The sequence below is a fragment of the Bombina bombina genome, chromosome 2 (genome assembly GCF_027579735.1).
Source record: "Bombina bombina isolate aBomBom1 chromosome 2, aBomBom1.pri, whole genome shotgun sequence".
In the NCBI taxonomy this organism is placed as follows: domain Eukaryota; kingdom Metazoa; phylum Chordata; class Amphibia; order Anura; family Bombinatoridae; genus Bombina; species Bombina bombina.
In genome coordinates this window covers 883,512,424-883,525,705 of record NC_069500.1, presented here as the reverse complement: position 1 = coordinate 883,525,705, position 13,282 = coordinate 883,512,424, and the positions used below count along the sequence as shown (strand labels likewise).

Sequence of the window (13,282 nt, the reverse complement as noted above, 5' to 3'; positions counted from 1 at the left end):
TTTTTTTTTTTATATATTTTGTTTCTATTTGTACTATTGAACAGGAGGCTGTGCAGGATGTTACCTGTAGCTTATGTTTTGATGCCCAGGTGGAACCCCCAGTACCTTTTTGTTCTTTATGTATTGAAAGAACTTTAGCTTATAGAAATAGACTTTTTGACCCTGAGCCATCATTAGCTAAGGCGGATGCTGTTCAGTAGCCTCCTGTTTCAGATGTGCCGCAGCTTAATCCTCAAAACGTCCCAATTCTATTCATCTGCACATGCAGTGCCCTGCGTTTCCTCTCATGCTCCGTCTGGAGTTATTTTACAAGATATTGCTGCCCAGGTATCTTCTGCGGTATCTGAGGCGCTGTCTGCTTTTTCCCATGCTGCAGGGAAAATTAAAGAAACAGTAAGTAAGATTTCTGATCCTGAAGTGGCTAATCAAAGTATTTCCTCTCAGAAGTCTGAGGATGAAGATTCTTAGGCTGCATCTGAGGGTGAAATTTCGGATTCAGGCAGTATAATTCCTTCTACTGATGCTGAAGTTGTGTGGAAGGCTTGCTGAACTAAGAATTGGTTTAAACATTTATTTTTTCTGTACCTCTGATTTCGCAAATGCTATTAAATGTACAGATTGGTTTGAACTTTATGTCTCCAAGGATGTTGCTGTTAAGGCACTGCCACAACTTTCTCCTTTTATGTCCTAAGCCTATATGGCGTCACATGCAGTGCCCTGTGGTTCCTCTCAATCTCCTGGAGGAGTGTATTTGCTTACAGAAGTTGCAAGCTCAGGTATCTTCTGTGGTATCTGGGGCTTGGTCTGTTTTCCTTTACTTCAGGAAAAAGGCAAGAGGACATTTTAAGTCTCAGAAAAGAGGGTTTCTGCTCCACATGCTGCTACGCAGCTTTGTCTTTTTCCAAGTTAGTGAGGAGGATTCGCCTGTAGTTTCTGAGGCTGAAATCTCAGATCTGGACAGTATAATTCCTTCATCTGTTACTGAAGTGGTATTTTTCAGTTGTTTGCTTCTAAACCTCTTATATTGTCAGGAGGCCTTGGTTGACTGGATGACACCGATCCCTATTGTTGTCTTTCCTTCTGAGTTTTGTGAACTTTATTAGTTCTATATTTTTCTTTCCTCTCTGGAAGGGTTCTAGACGTGCTGTGTTCACAGGATTGTTATAGAGAATCTGGGGACATTTCTCCCTGTCTCACGTCCTTTTTTGGATTTCCTGTCGCTATCTCACTTGAAATTTGCGGTGTCTTTAGCAGTTTTCTGTCCGGCCAACAGTAAGCTCTAGTGGCCGGTGGATAGCTTAGTGTCACAGTCTGTTTGCTAAACAAACTTATCTATGAAACAAAAAAGGAAACTTCAATGACTTCCGGTGGGCGGCGCACCAAGATGGCAGCAATAGACTGAAGCTCTGAAACATCTTGTCAGCAATAAGCCTTATGATAGCCTGAATCTATAGCCATCCACACCTCTCTTGACAAATCTGTGTCCGAGAACCTTTGTGGATAGAGACAACACCACCCTCTCTCCCACGGAAGACATTTTACAAGATATTGGGGAGAAGTGGTCCAAGATGGACTCCCTACTTAAGGAATTAACCGCCATCCTCTCACCGCAGCTGGATAACCTTATGAGGTCTTATCTTACACTTTGCGAAGCGATCCGGTCTGCTCAGAAACCCCCCGCATTGCCGGGTGTCACCCCTGTACTTGCCGGGGAGATTCCACAACCTCTACGTGCCTCATGCTCCTGTACCCCTGGGGAGGCTGCGGGGCCGGAGTGCGACCAGCTTATCCCGGATCAAGGCATGGCTCCATTTCACCCCTCCAACATACCCGCTCAGCTGGATGACAGCCCTCACAACAATCCACTATGCAGCGCCGTGGAGAAGCAACCGGACTATACCTCTGAAAAAGAGCGCCCTCTGACACTCCATTGGCTGCATGGTTTCGACATAAAGAGCATGAGTCTTACCTTACTGAGAAAGGGCAGGCCGCAACACTTCCACAGCGCAGGGGGACTCTTGCCAATGCCGGGAGATGACGCTACACCGCGACTCAGGGAAGGCGTTGGTTGATCTAGCAGGTTACTAACAGAGCAGAGCTTACTGCTTCCCCTATGCTTGTCGGCACTCTGGATCACTGATGCCCATTGACTAGGCTGTACACTACACAGGCCGAGCAAGCTATTGGGGTGACTATGTCATGTACACAGCATTCAGCAGAGCTGACTATGGGTTAAATGCTGGGAACTGTATACTATTAATTTAACTGATTTTGCCTAATGCACCTATTCTTTTCCTTTCCCATACCCCTGTTTACGCAGAGATGCCTGGTGTGTAGTTTTATTTTGTTGGTCTACTGTACACTTAACGGAACACTACTCTGGGTGATCTAGGGTGTTAAAAATCACAACTGCTGCTCCCCTCAGCACTTCAATACAGTATTCATTTGCCAGCGCCTGATTATATCTTTCTAGAAAGCACCATGACTAGAAATACATGAAATTAGAGCAGCTTTTTACTAGTGACGGCAGAATTGGCTTTGTAATCCTTCTGCATGTTCTCTTGCATCAGCTACAGAGTTGAACACCCTACTATTATAACCATTGAAACATCTAGGACTAAATTGGAATTCTGCAACCTGTCTTGCTTATATCAACTACTGCACTATTTCTAGGACTGGACTAACAGTGTGAAGATTATAGTAGTATTGTGTAACCCAGTTCTATGGTGCTATGAATGCTGAGATTCTAGATAACTGTGTGAATGGGATTGGTTGTTTGTTATGCCTTGTTTGCCTGATTAATTTGTTTGCTCGGGTTGTGTGTTTGTATTTGTTATAAGTTAAAAAAGATCCATTAAGGGCAGATTGGTATGGTATTGGGGTGTCAGTCTGTTTTTCTTAGGTTTAAAAGATGTTTGTCTAATCTTCTTGTGGCCCATCTTGTACTTTCCCTCTCTCACTCCCCCACCTGTACTCTCCCTATCTCATCCCCCTGCTTAAACAGAAATGCTCTGTGTGCAGCATTATTTTATTTTGTTTTCTAAGCAAGTTGTCTGTTCTACGCTCAACGGACAGTTTATTTGTCAGCGCCTGACTATACTTTCTAGAGAATATCGCTACTAGACACACAAAAAATTTGAACAGCCTTTTATTAGTGGCGTCAGATTCCTCCTTGTATCTTCTGAATATTCTCTTGTATCACCTATATAGTTGAGAACCATAATATCGTAGCCAACGGCAAGTAATTAACTCCCTCTGCAACGCTGTAGTTAGATTAATCTTGGTTAGCACAGATAAGTATGATCCTACATAACGCCGTAATTCCTTATGCTTATATCATTCTACATTAACCCCTGCTTGAGAGACTGAATGAGGGAAATATCTCATGCTATAACTGTGGTATTCTTGCCCTAATTACATTTCATCTTGTGTTTGAATGAGTCAAATTGTTTCTTTTGCCAGGGTCAGGAAATTATTAATTTTAAACGGGTATGCTGCTCAGGTGTTAGGGCATTAGATATATACCCAGCCGGGTTGTACATGTACTGCTTTGTTACACTGCCCCCTAGCCTTGGCAGATGCCTTTTGAACTAAATCAAGACTTTGCAATTTATTTTAACCATATGAAGTGACGCAGTGTTTTTAGAACTGGGATGGTAGCATAGATATTATAATAGTTGTATGTGGACCACCTACATGGAAAATTACCCAGCCCCTCACTGTGCTACCTCATACCCTAGGGGAATCTATTGGTAATGCAGACCTGAACATTAGGCTTAGTCGGGCGGCTACGAATGCTAAAACTTTAGTTAACTCTGTGGATGGGATTGGGTGTTTGCTATGTCTGGTTTGATTGACGGATTTGTTGGTTTGGTTTGTGTGTTAGTGTTTGGAGGGTTGAGGGAGGGTTCGGGGTTTAGTTGGGGACGAAAATATAAAATGAGAGAGCTGAACATATGTAGATAACAGGACTGTAAACTGTTATAGGTACCCGGGTTATTTGTCATGTATTGATCTCCTGACTTTCTGTTATGCCCTGAACAATGTTACCTCTAAGTAGATTGTGTGACTACTGTATCTTTGGATGTAATCTTCATGATAATGTCTGGAACTGTTGACTGATGTATCCATGTGTTGGCTCTCAATAAAAAGAATTAAAAAAAAAAAAAAAAAAAAGGAAACTTCAATTAGACCACAGCTGCTGAGATAAAAGTTTGTAATTGTGGATTAGAATTATATGAAAAAACACATAGGTTACCATAAAGATAACGTGAGTCTCAAGTATAATTCTAAACAGTTGATATGAGTTTCAATAAATAAAAAATAAGAAGAGCTTAGAACTGCCACCTGTGAGTTACTACAGTGAAATGCAGTTAAGTTTAGTAATTGAAACTTGTGTGGAATAATGACAGAAGTTATAGAAAAAATACAAGCTGAGAGAGTGTAGCAAAAAAAGTATCAACTTGCTGAAAACAATTAGGAAATGAAAGTTACAAATGAGACTGGTTGAAAACTATAGGCAGAGTTAAATAGAACTTACATACTCCTGATAGTAATTTGTTAGAACATGATAGCTGCGATTATATGGTAGATTAGGATAAGCCGTGAAAGAAGAGAGGTACCTTATAAGAGCGGATGGCAAGTATAGATTTTGAGAGGTAGCTTCAATGCCAACTTAGAGTTCCGATGTGTATGTGAGCTGCGGCAATTGCCTGGTTGATCGGTCCCGTTGGCGTGTGACGTCACCGCGGATAGATATTGTAGATCCGGCCGGAATATCTGATGGTATCGTAACAACAGGAGAATCTTGAATAAGAACACAGCAACTGAGTAAAAGCTTAGAAGGTTTTGTATTTAAGCTGAATCACTAGAAGGGTAATCTGTAGATTGTCAGGAGAGCATAGTATCAAGGTTGACTCAATACCAAGCAATGAGCTAAAGGAGTGGCAATCTTTTATAGGAAACAGGAAGTGAAGCAGAATGTTGTTAAAGGTACAGCAGCCCTAATTCTTGTTAACAAGTGATACTTAAGGTGAATCCTGACACTTAGCCATCTTGCAACCAGGAGGTTGGGAGTTTGGATTTAGCTACAGTTGATAGTTCTTCACATTTCTGTGACCCTGTGTATGGAGGAAATTGGTCTGATGGTATTCCATGGATATCATTCCTTTTGTTATTTTCCATGACATGGAGAGTTTTCGGATCTGTCTTAAAGGATAGAGTTAGATCAGATGACAAGAGACTTTCTTCTGTAGTATTTTTTCAGGAGTATCTATCTCCGGGCGCGTGCTTCTGGAGATTTTCCTGGTTGATGTGACCACGGATGCCAACCTGCTGGGCTGGTAAGCTTTCTGGGTCTTGTTTAAGGATTATGGACTCGGAAATGTCTGCTCTCCTTTTTAAACATCTTGGAGTTGAGAGCAATTTGCAATGATCTGATAACTTCACCTCAGTCGTCCCTAGCTTGGTTCCAGTCGGACAATATCACCTCAAGGGTTTATATCAACCATTAGGGAGGAACTAGGGGTTCCTTGGCCATGTAGGAGATGGCTTGGATTGTTCAGTGGGAGGAAGCTCACATTTTCTGTCGGTCATCCACTTTCCAGGGGTGGACAATTGGGAGCCGGACTTCTAAACAGAATGATAATGCATCCCGGGGAGTGAGCATTTCCATCTGGAAGTGTTCTCTAGGTAGACCCTCACATGGGGGGGGGGGTTCAGGAGTTGGCTTCTGTGGGCATTTCGATAGAACGCCAAGTTTCGAAGGTACGGTTTATGGTCATGTGATCTGCAGACCGTCCTGATAGATGTTCTGACGTTTTTCTTGGTATTCAGTCTTGCATACCTTTTTCCTCTGTTTGTTCTCTTTCCACAAGTCATTACTCCTATTTTCAGGTGAGAGCGGCAGTGATTTTATTAGTCCTTGCGTGGCCTAGCAGGATCTGGTATGCAGACCTAGTGGAATGTCGTCTCTTCACCTTGGAGGCTACCTCTGAGGAGGGACTTCTGATTCTTGGTCTTTTCCTTCATCTAAATTTCTGAAGCTGACTGCTTGAAGATTGGACGCTTAGTTTTGTCTAAGTGGGGGGTTTTCTGAATTTTTTTATCCTTTCTCCAGGGTGGTCTAGAGATGGGTTTGTCAGTCAGTACCCTGAAGATTCAGCTTTTTGCATTGTCTTTTTTGCTACATAAGCATCTGGTGGACGTGCCAGATGTGCAATCTTTTTGTCAGGCACTGGTCTACATCAGGCCTGTGTTTAAGTTGGTTGCTCCTCCTCAGGGTTTAACCCTTGTTCTTAAAGTTTTGCAGTAGGCTCTATTTAAACCTTTACTTTCCATAGATATTAAGTTGTAATCTTGGAAGGTTTTGTTTCTCATTGCTATCTTTTCTGCTTGGAGAATCTCTGAGCTCTCAGTTTTGCAGTGTGATTCGCCTTATCTTTAATGCAGTTAAGGCGGTTATTCGTACTAGTTAGGTTTTCTTCTTAAGTGGTTTCGGATAGATATATTAATCAGAAAATTGTTGTTCCTTCTCTGTGTCCTTATCTTTCTTCTCATAACGAACGTTTGTTGCACAACTTTGATGTTGTGCGTGCTTTTATTTTCTATCTACAGGCGACTAAGGATTGTCGCAAGTTTTCTGTTTGTTTCTCTGGGAAACATAAAGGTCAGAAAGCTTCAGCTACTTCTCTTTCTCTTTGGTTGAGTACTATAATGCGTTTGGTTTATGAGACGGCTGGACAGCAGCCTCCTGAGAGAATTTCAGCTCATTTCACTAGGGCTGTCCCTTCTTCTTGGGCTTTCAAGAAGGAAGTTTCTGTAGAACAGATTTGCAACTTGGTCCACTCTGCATACTTTTTCCAAATTTTCTAAATTTGATATTTTTGATATTGATATTTTTTGATATTTTCTAAATTTGATATTTTTGTCTAAGTCTGATGCTTCTTTTGGGAGAAAGCTTCTTCATGCAGTGGTGCCTTCTGTTTAGGTTACTTGTCTTATGCTTGTTGTACATTTTCTTGCCTTTGATATTTCCATAAATGTAGGTTAATTCTCCATTTTATTTAATTTGATTATTTTATAAAATTTATTGCAAAATTATTGTTTGTATACTATTTTTGTTGCAGTTTTATTCTGTGCAGTTGGTGGTGTAGCTTGAGACATAAAAAAGGATATTATTGTAGTATCATTTCATTGTTCTTACTTAGAATTATTTGCCTTTATATTAGCCACTGTAGTGTGTGTTTGGAGATTACTACAGTCATAACATTAGTTGCCTTATAGTTGGAAGAGAGTTTGTTGATTGACTTTGAATATGTCTTTGGGGGTTAAGGGTCCTTGGGTGCTTGTTACCAATGTAGATAATAAGGTTAAATATTCCATACAAAAGTGAGATGTTATACTGTCTTTAAAGGTACGTTTGTTGCCGACAGGCACATTACTCTTTGTGAAGGTTTTACTTATGCCTGTTATCCAAAGGTGACTCATGGGTGGGACTTTTGTTCCTGCAAGGATGTCCCTTTGGGATAATCCTGTGTTTACAATCCTTTGTAATCTTAAAAAATAGTTAATAGTTATGTGCCTAGTAGCCCTTCTAAGAAGCATAAATATACTGTGGCTTATAAGAAGTTTCAATGCAGAGCTTTGTATACTTCCTCATTCAGAATCATGTGCAGTCAGGGGCCATACTTCTTCTGAGGGCTTTTCTACATCTCGGGTAAGAGATTAGCCAGGTGTCAAACAGGCAGATGCACCTAAAGTGGGGTACACCTAATCCCAGATTATACAAATGTTCTTTGCTTTCTTTAAAATGTAGTTCTTATTTAAGAAATCGTATGAGCAAGAGAACACACTTTGTGGTTTATTTAGATAATTTGCAGATTAAGTTTGTCAGTTGTCTAACTGGGTTAATACTTGATAGTCACTTTAATTTATGTTGCTATTTTGTTCTTTAGCAATGTCTTTTGAATATTCTGGTATTGTCTGCTTAGACTATAGTTTCTGCTATCCATGTTTGCATGTCTTTGTGGTTGAAGCTCTGGACTGGTGATAATGGCTAAAGACATTCCTTATTCAGGTAATCTTATTCGTTTTATGGAGTTTATTTTTTCAGGTGTTATTGATGAATCATATCTTTTATTTTTTACGGAACTATAAAAATAACCCTAATGTCCCATTGCTATTCCTTATATGGGCAAGTGTCCCATTTTCTGTTGGCGCTACACTGGTTGGTGAAGCCTCTTTGAAGTCAGATTAAGCACCTGATTCTCTCAAGCGGTCTGGTCTAGTAAAATTATTTAAAAAGTCTTATCAGTAATGTGAGGTCTCTCAAAGAATTTTAGGAAAACAGATTTAAGCTTTAGAGCCAATTATCTCGCTAGGATTTTCAAGACTGATTCAGGGATATCAAAAAGATGCAGACTCCTCATGAGTGAGATTGCATTGCGTTGCTTAGTTTAATAGCAGTCACTTTTATTCCAGGGAATAGTCTGTTGGCATCACGCAAAAACTGCATTGTTGACAGATGTGCCAGAAGCTGAGAATGTCATAAATTACCTTTTACAAGGGTAAAGGTTTCTCAGATAAAGTAGCATATGCTTTTTTCTTGAGGGTCCATAAATCTCTGAAACCTAAAAGCATGTTTTGGGCCACATTGGACACCAGTGCAAAGACAGGCATTATTAAATTGCGTGGATAGTGTTTTTTAGTCTGAAATTTGGGTTTTTACACTTTCAATTCTAACTGAAAAATGTACCTTTTATCTGGATAGTATGTGATGATTTTAGCGGCTAGGTTGGCTATATGTAGGGTGTACCATCCCTTTAAGAATTATTTGAGACATTTTTACCTATTACAGTAATCTGGGATTATACATCACCAGTATTGATATGGATTTATTTCAAGTGTGAAGAAAATGATTTATCTGCGAGAAAAAAAAAAAAACTGTTTATTGGACTAATGTCAACAGTAATGAATGAGTTGTCTTAAAGTGAAGGTAAACTTTGGTGAATGAAAGTCCGTTTTTTAAAAATACTATTAAAAACAGGGGCACTTTAATTCATCAAAGTTTACAAAGCAGCCGTTTTGATTAAAACCGTACCTTTGTTTCTTTTCACAGCTACAGCAGCTTTCCCCTCCTGGAAATCCTCTCTTCACACGTCAGCAATGACTAATCCAGCTTCCTCCAATCACAGCTTTCCCCCCAGGGTGGTTATTGCCTGAGGCCATGCTGTGATTGGAGGAAGCAGGATTAGTGTTTGCTGACGTGTGAAGAGAGGATTTCCAGGAGGGGGAAATTGCTCTGGCTGTGAAAAAAACAAAGGTAAGTTTTTAATCAAAACAGCTGATTTGTAAACTTTGATGAATGAAAGTGCCCCTGTTTTTAATAGTATTTTTAAAAAACGGGCTTTCATTGATCAAAGTTTACCTTCACTTTAAATCGGAATCAAAATTAATGGAGGTTTTTGTATACTATATATGTAGTTCTAAATCACTGAACCAAATACACCCGTACACAAAATAGGAATTTCATGCTTGTTTTTATTTTTTCATGTACCTGTACTGTAGTTAAGAGGACACATTATGGTTCCTTGCGCGTAAATTCTACAGTGACAAAAAATGACTGTTAAAAATTGAATGACAAGGAAAAAATGTGAAATAATAAACATGGAGCACAAAACCACATTGAAAATATAATCACAAAATGAATCTTTGCAATTAGACAGTGTCCTTGTTAATTCCACAAAATCTTCACCAATTAATGAAATCTTCAGAAAAAAAGAAGAGAAACAAATACATAGCGCTACTTTTGTATCAATTTTCAATTCCTCTTTAAAGATGGTAACTTGCTTATATTCATCAGAGCCACACTAGCTCTGAGTGTTTAGCAATATAATCAATCCCACTGGATATTTCTTTTTCTTTCAAATGTATAAACAAATGAGGAGCACAGAACACATATGGGATATTCACCGGTAGCACTTGGCGATCTCCGTTAGCACATGCAAAAATAAAACAGTGTACACTAGTCCTATGTGTATTATAACTTCCTTGCGTGCCTTCCTTTCTAGCGGGTATGATCCCTTGTTTGCAACATTCCTTCTTCAACTGCTTCCGACGTACATTTCACTGCTGCGGGAGGCTTTTTTCAAGGAATATTTATATAATTGTGTATATTTATATATGAAAAAAAATATTTGTATTCGGCAGAAATACTGCTAAAAATAAAGTTGATCTCATGCTGCTGCAGCAGTGTAATGAAATTGGGAAAATCAACTGACACAGGGGCCTGACTCTAGAAGTTATTATAGTCCTTAGCTGTATATAACAAGAAAATTGTTGGATTTCAATTTTAATTATTTTTTTAATTATTTTTAAAAGACCAACCACAGTGGAAAACATGAAGAAACTTGATGGAGTTTCAGAGGCCAAATCTAACATGTTAGCTCCCCTCTTGAACGTAGTCAAGGATTTCTGTGCTTCTAACAGCTTAAAGGTAAGGATATTTTTTAAATTATTTATTAAAGGTAAACCTTGATTTCTTCCCCAATAATGCAAAGTTGATGTACAGGACAGTGTCATTTAAATTACCTTTATTAAGCAACACTCTGCTTCAAACTTTACTTGAAACCTACATGAGTCGTCTTATACATCATGGAGGGCTACCTATGTATAAAGTATGTCTGCTTGTTCAGGATCCACACACGCCCACTTATCTGCCTGCATGCGCAGTTTGAAGCCACTGATGTCAGGGACTTTGACAATGTAGACCAGACACTAAGCTATACAGTTCCCGCACTGGAAAAGTCCATGAATTCACCACATTCATCAGCGCTTGCTATTACTCTTATGTAACTTATATTTTCCCATTCAGGGCCACAAGTTGTGTACACTTGGTATAGACCAGTGTTTTTCAACCAGTGTGCCACGGCAGACTGAGAACAGTGTGACATTTTTTAAAATTTGCTTGTTTTGATGTGACAGGCTCATCAGGCAGACAGGCAGGCATCATTTACAACCATGACACATTGACATTCATTCACAGACAATCATTATGATGTATAATATATGCTGTATTAGGCTACAATGTGTGATTTTGTAAAATTTTGGGATGGTGGTGTGCCGCAGGATTTTTTAATGTAAAAAAGTGTGCTACGACAAAAAAAATGTTGAAAATCACTGGTATAGACTATGCTGGGTGATGGCGTATTTAGTGTTCATTGTACTCCTGAATAACTATGCTTATGTAAAGAAGAAGTAGCCTTCTAGACAGCAAATGCGTTATTTCTTTCATGTAATTAGCAAGAGTCCATGAGCTAGTGACGTATGGGATATACATTCCTACCAGGAGGGGCAAAGTTTCCCAAACCTCAAAATGCCTATAAATACACCCCTCACCACACCCACAAATCAGTTTTACAAACTTTGCCTCCTATGGAGGTGGTGAAGTAAGTTTGTGCTAGATTCTACGTTGATATGCGCTCCGCAGCAGGTTGGAGCCCGGTTTTCCTCTCAGCGTGCAGTGAATGTCAGAGGGATGTGAGGAGAGTATTGCCTATTTGAATGCAGTGATCTCCTTCTACGGGGTCTATTTCATAGGTTCTCTGTTATCGGTCGTAGAGATTCATCTCTTACCTCCCTTTTCAGATTGACGATATACTCTTATGTACCATTACCTCTACTGATTGTTTTGTTTTGTATCTTATAAAATTCACCCCCCCCCCAAAAAAAGGTGTCATGTTTAACAGATAGATTTAGCTTCAGATGTTTTTCATCAAACTGTTACTATTGATGTATGACTAAACATTAAATAGTGATGCTTTTCTATTTTATAACATTTTTAGGCAGACTTGTTCTTGAATGGAGATTCGAAATCAGAGTCAAAAGTGCCAAGCCTAAAAACCACCGGATCCATTTCTATACCAGAGTCTCAGCGAATCACATACTCGCTCTTTCAGGAACAGAATTTAGCGTTAGTAAGTATATAGCTTCTGATTCCCATCCAACAATATTCTCAAAACCTTATACTCATTGGCTATTGATTGTCATTGTTTCCTTTAACCCCTTGAGTGTTAACGACGGCTCTGATCCGTTGCAGAGTTTCCCACTCAGGTGCTAACGACAGCTCAGAGTCGTCGCTAGCACTCTCCCACCTTGAGGGAGATCTGGGGGCTCCCACCTGCTCCTACCCCGGCAATCGGGCCTGTATAGTGACAGGCGTAGCAGGGGCTTCACGTTATGCGCGGTGACGTCACCCACAATGACGTCACTGAGCAACTTTATTTAAAAATGACAACAATAGGGAAAGGGGGCATGCTGCTTAGAAGCCTGTATCTCAGGTATCTAAGCAGCTACAGACCGCCAAGACCCACCGTTAGAAAGGTAATCGCCTCACATTTCCAACAGAGTGAGTTTTGGGGATCTGAAGAGAAAAAAAAATAGTTAAAAAAAAAAAAACTTAAATCCGCTTAGCACCCAGTTGGGAAAGTGCTTAGCACTCAAAGAGTTAAAATATGACTGCATTTTCATGAGGTGTTTTTTTTAATAATTCTATGTTTTACCTTATTCTGCATCTAACTGCCATATTTGTATGAATATGTTTTAATATTTAGGAAAAGCTTACTGTTTGATATCTATATAGAATATAATATTTGACCTAATTACTTATCACGACTTTTATGTATTACACGTTTTAAATGCACTTTATTTGATATGCTAATGTTTTCCACTTCTTTAGCAAAAGATCGCAGATGCTCGCAGTTTAAGTGTGGCTGCTGTTGGAATGCATTTATGCCAGGCTTTGAAAGCTGGTTACCCTGTCAATGTGCAGCGAGCGGGCTTAACTCCAGCATTACAGAAGACAATTACAGATGTTATTAGAAAACCACCTATTAATTCCGGTAAGCATTCACTAAGATTTCATTTCCAAATTTCCCATAAATATAAGCCTTTAAGTACAAAAGTGTTTTAACCATATATGGAATGTTTGAATTTGCAACTTAAATGTAGCAGGAAATACTTTGGGCCAGATTAAAAGTGGAGCTCTAATTAACGCTCCCGCCCGATTGCACTTCAAGTAAGATTTTTGCACGCATCAAGTTGCCCCTCGTATTATAAGTTTTCGCTCGTACTTTAATCCGACAAGCGCAAAAAGCCGAAATTAGAATATCGCGTGTGCATTCATGTATTCACCCATAGAAGTCAATGGAGAGGAAAAAAAAGTGGGGGGAAACACCCTACTCACGCGCAAACCTGATTGCATATTCTCATGTGCTAACCCGAC

At 39.5% G+C, this 13,282-nt stretch overlaps 1 protein-coding gene across 1 annotated transcript in view; it reads left to right on the top strand.

Annotated features, from left to right (window-relative positions):
- The window catches only part of WRN (WRN RecQ like helicase), a 377,656-nt gene that overhangs the window by 319,504 nt on the left and 44,870 nt on the right, over positions 1-13,282 (top strand). The window contains exons 30-32 of the mRNA XM_053700137.1: positions 10,381-10,495; positions 11,844-11,975; positions 12,737-12,899. Of these exons, the coding sequence (XP_053556112.1) occupies positions 10,381-10,495; positions 11,844-11,975; positions 12,737-12,899 (410 nt within the window). The remainder of the gene's footprint in view (positions 1-10,380; positions 10,496-11,843; positions 11,976-12,736; positions 12,900-13,282) is intronic.